This window comes from Leptopilina boulardi, unplaced genomic scaffold (genome assembly GCF_019393585.1).
Source record: "Leptopilina boulardi isolate dan_hultmark-lab unplaced genomic scaffold, ZJU_Lbou_2.1 LbouV2_368, whole genome shotgun sequence".
In the NCBI taxonomy this organism is placed as follows: domain Eukaryota; kingdom Metazoa; phylum Arthropoda; class Insecta; order Hymenoptera; family Figitidae; genus Leptopilina; species Leptopilina boulardi.
This window is the reverse complement of record NW_026137938.1, coordinates 2,509,944-2,523,052: the sequence shown is the minus strand read 5'-3', so window position 1 is coordinate 2,523,052 and position 13,109 is coordinate 2,509,944. Positions and strand designations below refer to the sequence as shown.

At 23.9% G+C, this 13,109-nt stretch overlaps 3 protein-coding genes across 3 annotated transcripts in view; 2 read left to right on the top strand and 1 right to left on the bottom strand.

The window, feature by feature from the left end:
* Positions 1-1,319: 1,319 nt before the first annotated feature.
* On the bottom strand, positions 1,320-6,835 carry LOC127287343 (rab5 GDP/GTP exchange factor). The gene is made up of 9 exons (XM_051314200.1): positions 6,505-6,835; positions 6,314-6,402; positions 5,938-6,192; positions 5,686-5,815; positions 3,526-3,623; positions 3,195-3,451; positions 2,989-3,120; positions 2,677-2,922; positions 1,320-2,566 (listed from the first exon to the last, which is right to left on the bottom strand). Exons 1-9 carry the CDS (start codon positions 6,681-6,683, stop codon positions 2,165-2,167), a joined length of 1,788 nt encoding a protein of 595 aa, XP_051170157.1. The 5' UTR covers positions 6,684-6,835; the 3' UTR covers positions 1,320-2,164.
* A 587-nt stretch (positions 6,836-7,422) lies between these two features.
* Positions 7,423-8,735, top strand: LOC127287339 (radial spoke head protein 9 homolog). Its single transcript, XM_051314195.1, has 4 exons — positions 7,423-7,746; positions 7,858-8,023; positions 8,117-8,405; positions 8,538-8,735. Exons 1-4 carry the CDS (start codon positions 7,520-7,522, stop codon positions 8,696-8,698), a joined length of 843 nt encoding a protein of 280 aa, XP_051170152.1. The 5' UTR covers positions 7,423-7,519; the 3' UTR covers positions 8,699-8,735.
* A 303-nt stretch (positions 8,736-9,038) lies between these two features.
* The window catches only part of LOC127287340 (A-kinase anchor protein 200-like), a 97,113-nt gene continuing 93,042 nt past the window's right edge, over positions 9,039-13,109 (top strand). The window contains exon 1 of the mRNA XM_051314196.1: positions 9,039-9,145. The gene's annotated coding sequence lies outside the window, so the exon portion shown is untranslated. The remainder of the gene's footprint in view (positions 9,146-13,109) is intronic.

Here is a 13,109-nt window from a genome sequence, read left to right as displayed (position 1 = left end):
AAATAATAATTTTCATGAATTTTTCTATTCCTCTTATGTAGGAACAATGTAATCTATTATAGAGACTTTTCATCTCAAAAATTGTAAACATTTTCTGAGCAAACTAGTTTAAAAAGTTTGCACTTTGATATGAAATTAATCAACAATTTTGAAAAAATAGATAAATAATTTTCAGATATGTATTTAACAATTACTAATATTATTAGAAACAATAATTATTACATAAAGCATGAATACAATATTTGAAAATATTAAATACTAACTTTCCTTAAAGTTCATTTTTTTTAATGTTTTTATCACTAAAAAATTGTTTTATTACACCATTTTTCATTTAGTATTTTAATAATTTACTAATTAATTAATTTAAATTTAACTCTCATTGAAGTTTATTGTTATTGATTATCATTAAATTTGTCATTTAAATAGTTTATTCTACAGTTAAAGTAAATAATAATCTCATAAAGAGAATATGTAAAAGAAACTTAGAAATATGTACAATAAATTATTATCTACTTACGTCACTACTAAACTTCAGTAATGAAATCGTAAATACTTATCTCATAGAGGCCGGTTTTTCTTAAATTAAGAAACTTAATTTAAAATCTATTTTTTATTATTATTACACAATTTTTAAGTGTGTTTAAAAGAAAAGAAAATTATTTATAATTTAAATAATATTCAAGAAAAAATAGAAAATCACGAATTTTTCGAATTTCTTGTATAATTTAATTTATTAACTCTCATTTTTTTTTTACATTATTCGTTATATATATGCATATTTGCGTTGTGAATTCTAGAATTTAGTTTTAATTTGACGCTATTTTTTTTATAAATCGCATTATTCAACGATAATTTAAAACAATATAATAAAATATATAAGAGTTAAAGAATCAACTTTTGATAAATATAGCTTGGAAAAGAGAAATATTAAAATACTTACGATAATGATGTGTGTGACAAAAATGTATTAGAATTAGAGAACGAGTGATAGACTTAATAAGTATCAAAATAATTAGACGAACAGGGTAGTTTGTAATATATTGGTGATATTAGGTGTTCATTAGATTATCAATATATTGAATACCTTCGCATGATTTATATACTATGATGCTCATTAAGAAAAAAAAACGTGAAATTTCTTCTTTGAAATCAGTTTTTTTTTTCTTCATTAAAATAATTCGAATATTAATATTTATTGCAAATAGGGTTGTGAAGATGATTAACATTTCTAATAAATTTGCTTTTAAAATTTGAGGAAATTAGTTTTGTAATTATATTATTATATTATTATATAATAAATAGTAATAATCATAAAAAAAAAATTTAATTACAATTATCATAAAATAATTATTTTATTCCTTAATAACTTCTCAACCCTAATTGATTTTAATATTCTTTTTTTTAAACATTCCACTAGAAATAAGAATTCTTTTTTACAAAAAAAAAAAATAAATAAATAAAATTCAAGTGCTTCGAATATTTTAGTAGACGTCAATAATAATTTGTAAAACTGTATTAACTGCGAAAAAAAGTGAAATGTAGTATTTTTACACGTAAAGTATTTTTTAGATCTGTACATATCGAGATTTTAAAACACTTTAATTTGTAAAATTTGTAGAAGAGTGACAAAATATATTTAGTGTTAATCTCGAGTGGTACAGAATTATAAACATGAAGCTATAATGAAATCTTAACTCTTCTTAAACATGTAATCATTCATAATAAATATTATATGTGCACTCATAAAATATTTATCACTTTTATCAGAATTATACTTATAACTTGAATGAAATTAATTTTTTTTTATTAAAAAATAAAAAAAAGCTTCACTTATTAATAGCTAGAATATTTATTAAATTTCTAACAATTAAATGCAAGGAATAAAATTTAAATGTTTTTTTTTTTTAGCAATATTTAACAAAACTCAATCATCCAAATCACAGAAAAATCTAAACGAACGAACAATAAAAAAATACTCTTTACATATAAATTATTATTGACTAGTGAAAATAAATCTTCCATGTTATTTTAAATCTCTGAATATCAAAAATTTCCATTATCTTTCAACTTTTTTCTTCCATTATTTTTTTTTTTCTATGAAATGTTTACAAAGTTGTAAATTGTTTGAAAATTTGATATTTAAAATTTTTTAAATTGAAATTGATTACTTTTGTTTGCCTAATTTAAAATCGTTTGAATTTAATGACAAATCGCCGGTACTGCATGGGATTGTCGGTATATTTGAACCTTGAATACTGAAACCATGATAATCTTCGTGAATTGAGGTAGTTGGCTTAATTGGTGATGGTAAATTTGAATCGGCAATTTGTATTTCATCTAATAAACTGTCGGTGGAACTTTTTTCTGCCAATGGACAATCGACCATATCATTTTGTGAATCCAAACTAATGAGACTTGTCTCATCATCTCCCTTGCCACAATCGAGAGTATAATTACTTGCGAATGGTGGGAAATCGAATGTTGGTGATGGAGTCACAAAATCAAGTGATACTTTCGAACTATCCGATTGTATATCTTCTTTTAAATCAGCTGATTGTGAATAAATCTGCAATATTTTTAAACTATTTTCACGAATACTATTAATTAATTATATATCATTATTATTAATTATTATCAATAGTTCATGTTTTAAAAAATAGTAAATTTTAATTTCACCTGAGGAACAATAGGAGGAGGTAATTGGTAGCTCTCAATATCCTCGCAATCCAAATTAGTTGGAATTTTTTGACTTCTCGTTATTATAAGAGGCGTTTTTGAAATAACAGCATTAACCTCTGCTTCTATTCTTTCTCTAAATTTAATCATATTATTTTGCAATTCATACGCTTCATTTACAATATTTTCGTTCTTTTTCTTCAATTCATCCAATAGTGTTACGTCTTCACACATTAAATGAAGATTCTGAAATTTATAATATTTTATTTCAAAGTTTATTTTTAATGAATGAAAAAAAAAAAAGAAAAATACCTCGCATATCATTAACGCGGAATCCCAAGTGTTTGCTGGTACTCGTTCACCGGACATATAGGCATTAAAATCCTTTTCTGTCATATTTAAAGATTCAGCTGTCAAGTTTTCAATAAACGAAACAGCGCAGCACTGAAAAAAAAAATTCATCATATAAATTCAAATTCGTTATAAAATTAAAAATTTTTTCTTTATCAAAAACATACCAAATTGGTGAAATAATAACCCGCTTCGCCTGTCATTAATCTACTTGCATTGCAAAATCTCGTTATAAAATTGATATTACTCTTTAGTCTCACTGGATTTGCTTTTAAAACAATAAAAATTAATGCTGGCAAAAATTCATCAGCCGAAGCGGGACCACCGACCGATTGTTGTAAAAGTAGAAAAATATTTCGACAACAACGTACAATGCAAGCTAATTTTTCTTGCGGTGCCTTCGATGCATCCATATTCAAAAGATCTAAAATTAATTAAATTCAGTAAATGTTTTATTATTCCACTATCAAGGATAATTAAATAAAAAAAATTATCAACCTGTTATAGAAGTGTAAACCAATTCGCGAACTTCAGCGCTTGTTTCATGAATTCTACATTCCAAATTCTTGCCACTCACCCAATTTAGTTGACGTATTCTGTAGGTAAAAAAATTTTTAATTTAAATCTTATTTTTTTGGCTGCATCTATTACGCCCGCTCGGGCGAACTAATTCATTCTTCTTATTTCGCCCGCGACGGGCAAAATAGATACGATTGTGTGAAGTGGCTATTTCGCCCGTCGAAATAAATGTGTTTTAGAAGACGGTCGAAATAAGAAAAATAGATTATTTCGCCCGTCAAGTGATAAAAAAAAAACAATCGAAATAATCTAATTGTAAATACAATATTTCGCCCATCAGGTATAAACAGCTGTTGCATATTTGTCAAATTAATTTTAAAATTAATTTGAAGTTTTGAAAAATAATTATTATATTGAATAACAACTTGATTTAAAAAAGGTTATAAAAAATTAAGGTTTTTAATATAACGTGTTGTTAAATTTACTTGTTAATTTTCGCATTTGAATTAATAACAATCAGATACGAAAAAAAATAGATTCAATTATAAATTGTACAATTAAAAATTAGCACACATATAATAATTAGGTTTAATAAATTTTAGACGCAATATTCCGTAGCTTATAAAAATATTTTATTACTTAAATTTTGAAAAAAAATTTGATTATTTTATGATACTAGTAAGTAAAAAAAAAGATTACATAATTATTTTCATAAAATAATTATAAAACTGGAAAAAAAACTTAAATTTTTATTATGGTTTAAATTTTACTTTTTTCAAAATTGTTAAATTTTTTGGATTTTGAAATTATATTAATATCATTTCATTTTTGGCCGGAAATCCAAATATTTTTTTAAAAAATTTTTGAATTTCTGGCCAAAAATAAAATTATATTAATATATTTTAAATTTTACTGTCAATAATTTTAAAATTAAACTTCTTCGACAATTTATATTATATTTCATCGGCAATATTTATACATACTTTCTTTTATAATTCCGAATAATCAATCGTATATATAATTTTCTGGTTTTTAAAATTTTGTAACTTTCAAAAAAAAATTTTAATTCTAAAATTGACAAAAATATTTTTTTTCCAATTTCAATAACTTAGAATAATTTTAAACTCTAAATAATGCCAGAAAAAAAATTAAATAGACAATATAAATTTTGAAAGGTTAAAATTTTACTGGTCCCTTCCGTTGAAATAAATTTAAAAATCGACTGTTTCTGACATTTTTTGTAATGTAAAACGATTAAAATTTTTTTTTCCCTTAAAGTTGATTTAAGATCTGAGTGTATTAAAGATATTTTATAAAAATAATTATTTCATTTTTTTTATTGACATGAATCATAAAATAATCAAATTTTTGCAGAACTTTAAATAATAAAATATTTTTATAAGCTATTGTCTAAAATTTATTTAACCTAATTATTATAGTACGCTTATTTTTAATTTATAATTGAATATAGTTTTTTCGTATCTGATTTTATTTATTCAAATACGAAAATTAAAGACACACTGCAAAAAGATTTATTTAATTCAAATAATCAGTCACTTGACTAAAATATCAAATAAATATTTATTTATATTAAATGATTATTATTTCAGTCACTTAAATGGTATTTTTTTCAAATACATAAATTATTATTGATTATTTGAAACAAATAAATCTTTTTTCAGTGCATGTAAATTTAACAACACATATATTAAAAAACCATATTTTTATAACCTTTTTTAAATAAAGTCATTATTGAATATATAATAATTATTTTTCACAACTTCAAATTAATTGTAAAATTAATTTTTAATAACAAAAATCCAACAGCCATTTATACCTGATGGGCGAAATATTGTACTTTAATTATTTCGTCCGTTTTTGTTTTATCACCTGACGGGCGAAATAATATATTCGCCCGTCTTGCAGATATTCGACTTTTTCTTAGACGGGCAAAGTAATCTATTTTTCTTATTTCGCCCGTCTTTTAAAACACATTTATTTCGACGGGCGAAATAGCCACTTCACACAAGCGCATCTATTTCGCCCGTCGTGGGCGAAATAAGAGAAATGAATTAATTCGCCTGCGATAGGCGAAATAGCCACTCCGTATTTTTTTATTTAAAAAAAAAAAAAACGTACCTATTTTGAATAGCTAAATCCTTCTCCTCGTCAGTTGTATAAGCAGAGCAAAACAGAATTCTATACAAAAGGGTCATTGTATACCTTTCAATGTAATCCAATAGTCTTTCTTTAATTTCCACCGAGAATTCTACAAAAAAATAATGTAAAATTAATTTATCCCTTTTTTTCCCCTCATTGTTCTTAGTAAATTTTTTTATTAATCGACATAAAACTTCTTTTTTATTTATTTTAATCAATTTCATTAATTACCATTATAATCAGAATTATTTTCCATTTGTTTAGCAAAATCTTGATAAAAATTTTGTGTTATTTCCGATAATTCTTCAATTTTTTTGTCTTTATTTTGAAGAATTTTGTTGACAAAAAAATTCATACACTTTTTTAAATCTCTCTCGGCACGTGTTTTATTAATAACAGAAATAAGATCACGATTTTCATATTTGATTTTATCAAGATCCTGATTATTTTTTAATAAATCCCTTACAAGTTCATCATTTCCAGTTGCTGGAAAAAAAACATAAAAAGAATACAAATAATTTTATCTACATAAAACTAATTTATATTAATTTGTGCGTCATTAAGAATTTAATATAAAAAAATATATATTTAACTACTTTAAAATTACCTTTGAATGAAGGTTTACGAAATACTGAAAGATTAATTAACTTTTTCTTGTCTTGTTGACGTTTTTTCTCTATCCTGCTAGAAGTTTCACTGAAAAATATTAATTTCATTTACATTCCATTTTTTTTTTTTTTTAAACAATTTTCTTTTATTTTTTTATTGAAAAATACTTTGTATTTGAATAATAATTACCTTTCACGACTTTGTACTCGTTGAACATGTTCTCTTTGGGCTCTTTGCTTTTGCAAATGTTCCCGATGACACTGACTGCAATATCCTTCCCATTCAGCATTTCCAAAAAAGTCACAACCATTTTTACATTTTAAATCCGACTCATCAATACGTAGTGTTGGCGTTTTTGTCGAATACATTGTTTAAGTTATCAATATTCAAAGCAAAATTAATTTTAATTTCGATAAAGCTTCATTTAATTAAATTAAACTTTTAATTATGACATTAATAACCTCATTTTTTCTAAAAAAATAATAATTTTGACAGTTCTAAACACGGTTGGGGATGTGCGATATTAATCAAGGGATCGGTAGGTAGAAAATTTAAAAAAGATGTGAACGTAGGTTTATGTACAGTGATGGGTACGTATAATACATGACGTATAATACGTGGTTTTCTACGTGTATAATACTACGTATATTACGTGCCAAGTTTTCTACACGATGTATATTACATTTGATCACGTGATTTAAGAGCGGCAATTTTAAATTCTTCATTAAAATACATTATTCATTACACTTTCCCAGGGCAAACCCTCTTTAAAAGATTTTCTTTTACTTTTTCTGACCATTTCTATTTTATTTTAAGACTTTAATTTAAATAGAATGATAAGAAAAATTCGTTATGGCAAAAATCAGAGGATCATATATAGATGTCAAAATGTCAGTGGTTTCCTACATGGTTTTATACATTTTATACGTATATTATGTCGAAAACGTATTATACGTACAAAACTTCGTGTGACGCGTCACAACCCATCACTGATTTATGTATCAATACAGCAGGGTTGGGTTAGAAAGTCGTCAATAACGTATGCAATTTCACCTACCCAAGTCTGCATTTTGTTGATGGTGGCAACACTGTTTGATCTTCATTTTGTCGTATGCTAACGTCTATTTTTAAAATTAGTTAATTAGTTAAATTCTGTGAGAAATTAACAAATCAGTGATAATAATTAAATTAATCTTGGAAAAATATGAATTGTTTGCGATTAATAGAAAGTTTAGATCAAATTGGATATACCGGAATGTGCATTGGGGCGGAAAATTCTCAACTTCTTCAAAATTCTTTAATTATTCTCCAACAGGAAAATCATTTTGACAAATGTTATTATTGGGGTAGAATTAATGGTGTTAAAAATGATTATTATATCGCTTTTGGCCATGGAAAGGATTGTTTAAAAAGTCAAGTTTATTACTATAGGTAAGTTTTTTTTTTTATCAAAGAATTATTTTTTTGACGTCACGATGAAAATGTTAGCCATATCAAAAGGATTTTTATTATTATTATTATAAATGTATTTTTTTCTGAAAGCATTGATTGTTTGAATTGGTTGCTTATGCCAAAACCAAATACATGGGGTAAATGTTTAGCACCTTTTGCAACATCACAATTCCAAGGAATTTCATCTTTCGTCACTAATATTTACAATTTGAATCCTCCATTTCCACTAGATGAGAATTTAAAAAAATACTACGAAGTAATTTATTGTCGATTTTCTTTTCTTCATTGAATTTTTAGTGTAAAACATTTTTTTTTTTTTTTATAAGAATAATTTAAAAAAATATTTAAGGGTTCGAGTCCAAAAGAATTAAAAGAAGAAGATCGTTTAGCTGTTATTGTAGATAAAATAAATGAAGATGCAATGATTATTCCTCGTGGTAGTTGGCTTAAAAATTCAAATGGCGATATTATTGAAAATAATAATTTTCATGGATTATCAATTAATGAATCTGAACAATTGAGTTTTTATCTTCATGCGAGATTACCGCAGAGAAATTGGAAGATCAATTTGCTGACAAGAAATGATTATAATTATTCATTTGATTTTTTAGATACTGCAGATGTAGACATTCCAAAGGGTATATATAAAATAACTAAATTTTTGTTGTATATTTAAATTCTTTTTTGAAAAAATATTTTACATAATTAAATTAAACGTAAATGATAAAAAAAATTTTTTAAAAAATTAAATAACAGCAAATTTTTCATAGGATCTTGGTGTTTACAAAAAGAATTAGGAGGTCGTTTAGTCATTTTAACCAATGCTTTTTGGCCTGGTGCGGTATTTTATCATAAAATAAATTCATCGGATTTTGGATTTATGTATATTGGTTCAGGACAAAAAAATATGGATGTTCCATTTATGATTTAATTATTTAATAAAACAATCAAATTTTGTTTCAAATTTATTTAAAGTTTAATTGTATTTTTTATTTCTTCAATTTTGATACATTTTTTTTTTTATTATTTTAATTTTATTATTATATTTTTTTTAAATATTTTGAAATTATTTTATTTAATTATTCTCTTTTAAAAATAATTTTTTAATAAAAAAAAGTAATTAATTTTTTTTTATAGAATTTGTTTTTAATTAATTGTTTTGTTAAAGGAAAAATTATTTTTTGAAATAATTAAAATTTGAATTTTACCGCTTTTTTTATTGTCAGTTGGTAATGCAAAGCTGTTTCTTTACTGCCTATAGATGGCAGCACTGACGCTTTTCCAACATTGACAAGAATTGTTTAATGGCGGAACGAACGCTCGAGAGCCGGCTTTGAGAGAAATATCTTCAACATTTGGGAAATATTTCATCATAATTGTGAGTAGATATCTTAATTTTTGTATTATTTATATATTTCTTTTGTATGCTTTACATTTTTTTTAATATATTTATGTCAATTTTTTGTGAAGACAATGTTTAATGAACGATTGAAATGTCAAGTGGCAACGCCGGCTTTCTTTCGATTTATGCAGTTATATATATTTTTGACGCCAAAAAAGAACTTTCAATCGCGTATTTTTTTTCTGTTTTTTTTTTCTTTTACAAATATTGTAATAATTTTCCTCTTCATATTAAGTATTCGTCTTAGTGTAAAAGAACAATGATGGGGTTCTTGATTCGTAAATACGAATTGCGCATTCTTTTTCATGTCATTGACAAGGTTGAAAAAAAATTTACTAAGAGACAAATTTTATCAACGAATAACGTACGTTTTTGAAATTAAATAAAAAAATTTTGCGAATCTTTTTTTTCGGATTATAAAAAAGGTTAGTTTTTTTTTTATCTCTCTCTCACTAATGATTCTGTAAATTTGAAAAAAGGAAATGATTTTTAATCAGTACTTTGCATTCATAACCTAAAATTTGTTATCGATTTTTGACAAAGAGACTTTTCTTCAATTATATTTATATATATATTTTTTTTTTGGTATTGAATTTGAATTTCTTTTTTTGGTTTAAATCAAAAATTTAATCGGAATATTATTTTTAAATATATTATATTTTTTGGAATTTTTTTTTTAAATTTTAATATTCGATAGGAAAATGTGAAAAATTAATATTTTACCAAAATAGATATAGACATGGTTTAGAAATAATTCTTGTGATGATAAATTAATCTCATTGTCGTCGAATTACTTGAGTGAGTTCTTCTTAGTTAAATCCATTGTAAGAAGAGACTTTCAAATAATTCTCGTCCTTTCGTCAATTAATTCCTTTATTTAAATTCCACCGCTATTATTTTCTCACAACAATTGAATTTTTCATTAATCGAGAATTATTGAGACGTGACATTCAAATTTTAATTTTCAATTTATCAGAATATTTATGAATTTTTGTTATTTTTACACTGAAAAAAAAAAACATTTATTTGATTCAAATATTCGATTACTTTATTATCAAAAATAAAAATATTTATTTGAACCAAATAATTTTTATTTGAGCCAATTAAATAGTATTTGTTTCAAATACAAAAATTATTGGTCCAAAAACAATTTATTTAATTCCAAAAAAAAAAATTATTTGCTTCAAGTAAATATTTATTTGATTATTTGAATCAAATAAATTTTTATATTTAAATTATTTAATAAAATATCTTTGAAAAAAAAAATAAGAGACAAAATTTTGAAATTATTTTTTATTTTTAATAATAATGGAGATTAAATTTAATAATAAAATAAAAATAAATTGTACAATTTTTATTGATAGCAATTACTTTTATGATACATGTTTTCTTGAAATGTAAATACATACTTTGGTGTATGTATATTAAAGATGTAGAAATATTTAAAGAGAGAAAGAGAGAGAGAGAGAGAAAAAAAAGAACGTGAAGAGAGGTATTAAAAGCAACATTGGAATTTTTATTAATCTTTATTTCTTATCTTTCGAAAGCTCTCGTCTTGCAAAACGATCGTATAACAAGGCAACTTCAGATTTTAATTTTGCGAAAAAGAAATCAATGATTTGCTGATAATTTTTCTTCTAGAAATATCCTGAGGCCTCCATGATATCTGATTTATATGCACAGCCGGACGTGTGCAGTGGTATATTTTTGATTCTGCGCACGAACTTCAGGTTCCGGTTCCTATATTGAATCCCCCATGGTCATGCACCTTCTCTTATAATAATACCATACGACATTCCAGACTTACGTTTACACTTCATCGTCATTAGAAACTCTCTAATCCTAATCTTTCTTTCTCCTCTCTTTTCTTCTATTCAACTTCTATATATATATATATATATATATATATATATATATATATATATATATATATATATATATATATATATATATATATATATATATATATCCATAAAGCTCACGCCCAATGATGTGTCATAGAACAGGTTATTTCCTCTACTTTATTGCTTCTCAAGTCGTTCAAGTTCGAGGACAAATATTTTATCAAATATTAAAATATATTTATTATTAAAAAAATTTTTATTTCATTCATATTGTCAAATAATTTTTTATTTACATTCAAATTGTATTTATAAATCAATTTTTGGTATTTAAAATATTTAATTGATTTAAATAAAAATTAGGTGTTCATTTTTCATGATCATTTAGCTTCCTCATCATGATATATACTTATATACATATTCAATAGATTAAAAGAAGGATTACAACTCTCTAAATCTGAATTAGTAAAAATGTTTATTAATTTGAATTAGTGATTCACTTTTTGCTTCTGAATTAGTTAAATTTTACTAATTGTTAGTAAAAGTTACTAATAATTAGTAAAATTTTACTAATTCAGAAGCAAAAAGTGAGTGACTAATTCAAATTAGTAAACATTTTTACTAATTCAGATTTAGAGAGAACTAAAATATAGCGATCAATTTTATAATTATTGGTAAAATGTAAACTTTATATACATCAATCGATTCGTTTTCATGCCAGGAATACAATTTTGACAAGAATTAATTGAAATTTCTATACAGTGGAACCTCGATTATTCGAACCCTCTATTATCCGAACCGAAAAACATTTTATCCGAACTATTTTTTGGTCTCCCGAATTTTAAATTTTATTTTCTCTATTTATTTTATCATTCATTCATTTCTGAGAAGAATGCGTGATTTGGCATCTAAAAGACGAATAGATGCTATCTTTTAAAGCAAAATAACCAAATTTATGCCAAAAAAATCTTAAAAATTTCCGAATTTTCTGAGTTTTTAATATATTATTAATTAATATATATTTACATATATGTATATACTTATGTATATTTAAAAACATATGTATTAAGTTAAATATATAGTTCAACTGTACATTTTTTTACTTTAATTATAAAAAAAATTAAAATCTCTATTATCCGAATTTTCGATTATCCGAACCCGGCCTTGCCTAGATTAGTTCGGATAATTCGAGGTTCCACTGTATAAGAAAAAATAATTTCAAAAAGTACAAAAAACAATTTTTTTCAAAAATTCAAAAAAATGATTTAATCTACTCTCTATATTTGAATTAGTAGTTTTCTACTGATGAAAGAGTGCGGATTCGTTTACCAATTGAATTAGTAAAAGTTTTGACTTTTTTTTAGTAGAAAACTACTAATTGCTAGTAGAAAACTACTAATTCATGGAGTAAATTGTATTTTTTTCTATTTTAAATTAGTAAGCCGATTTACTCCATGAATTAGTAGTTTTCTACTAACAATTAGTAGTTTTCCACTAAAAAAAGAGTCAAAACTTTTACTAATTCAATTGGTAAACGAATCCGCATTCTTTCATTAGTATAGGAAACCACTTTCTAAATCTGAATTAGTAAAAATGTTTACTAATTTAAATTAGTGACTCACTTTTTGCTTTAGAATTAGTTAAATTTTACTAATTGTTAGTAAAAGTTACTAATAATTAGTAAAATTTTACTAATTGAGAAGCAAAAAGTGAGTCACTAATTTAAATTAGTAAACTTTTTTACTAATTCAGATTTAGAGAGTATAGATTTCAGTAAAATATGAACCTTATATATAGGTTAATCGATTTGTTTTAATGCAAGAAATAAGTTTTTTTTACCAAACAAAATTAAATTTATAAAAAAAAAAAAAATATTTTGAAAAAAAAATAATTTTTCAAATTTTGAAAAAAATGTAAACAAATATATATATTCGGAAATCCTTGTGTCAGATTTTAGGTATTAATGATTACAATAAGCATACAAAATTTCAAGACAATCCGTTAAAACGTTCACAGAAAATTAAAGGGGGGAAACTCGTGTAAATGCACGTTTTCTCAGGAATTTTTTTAAAAAAACTGGTAAAGTTTATTGAATTAAA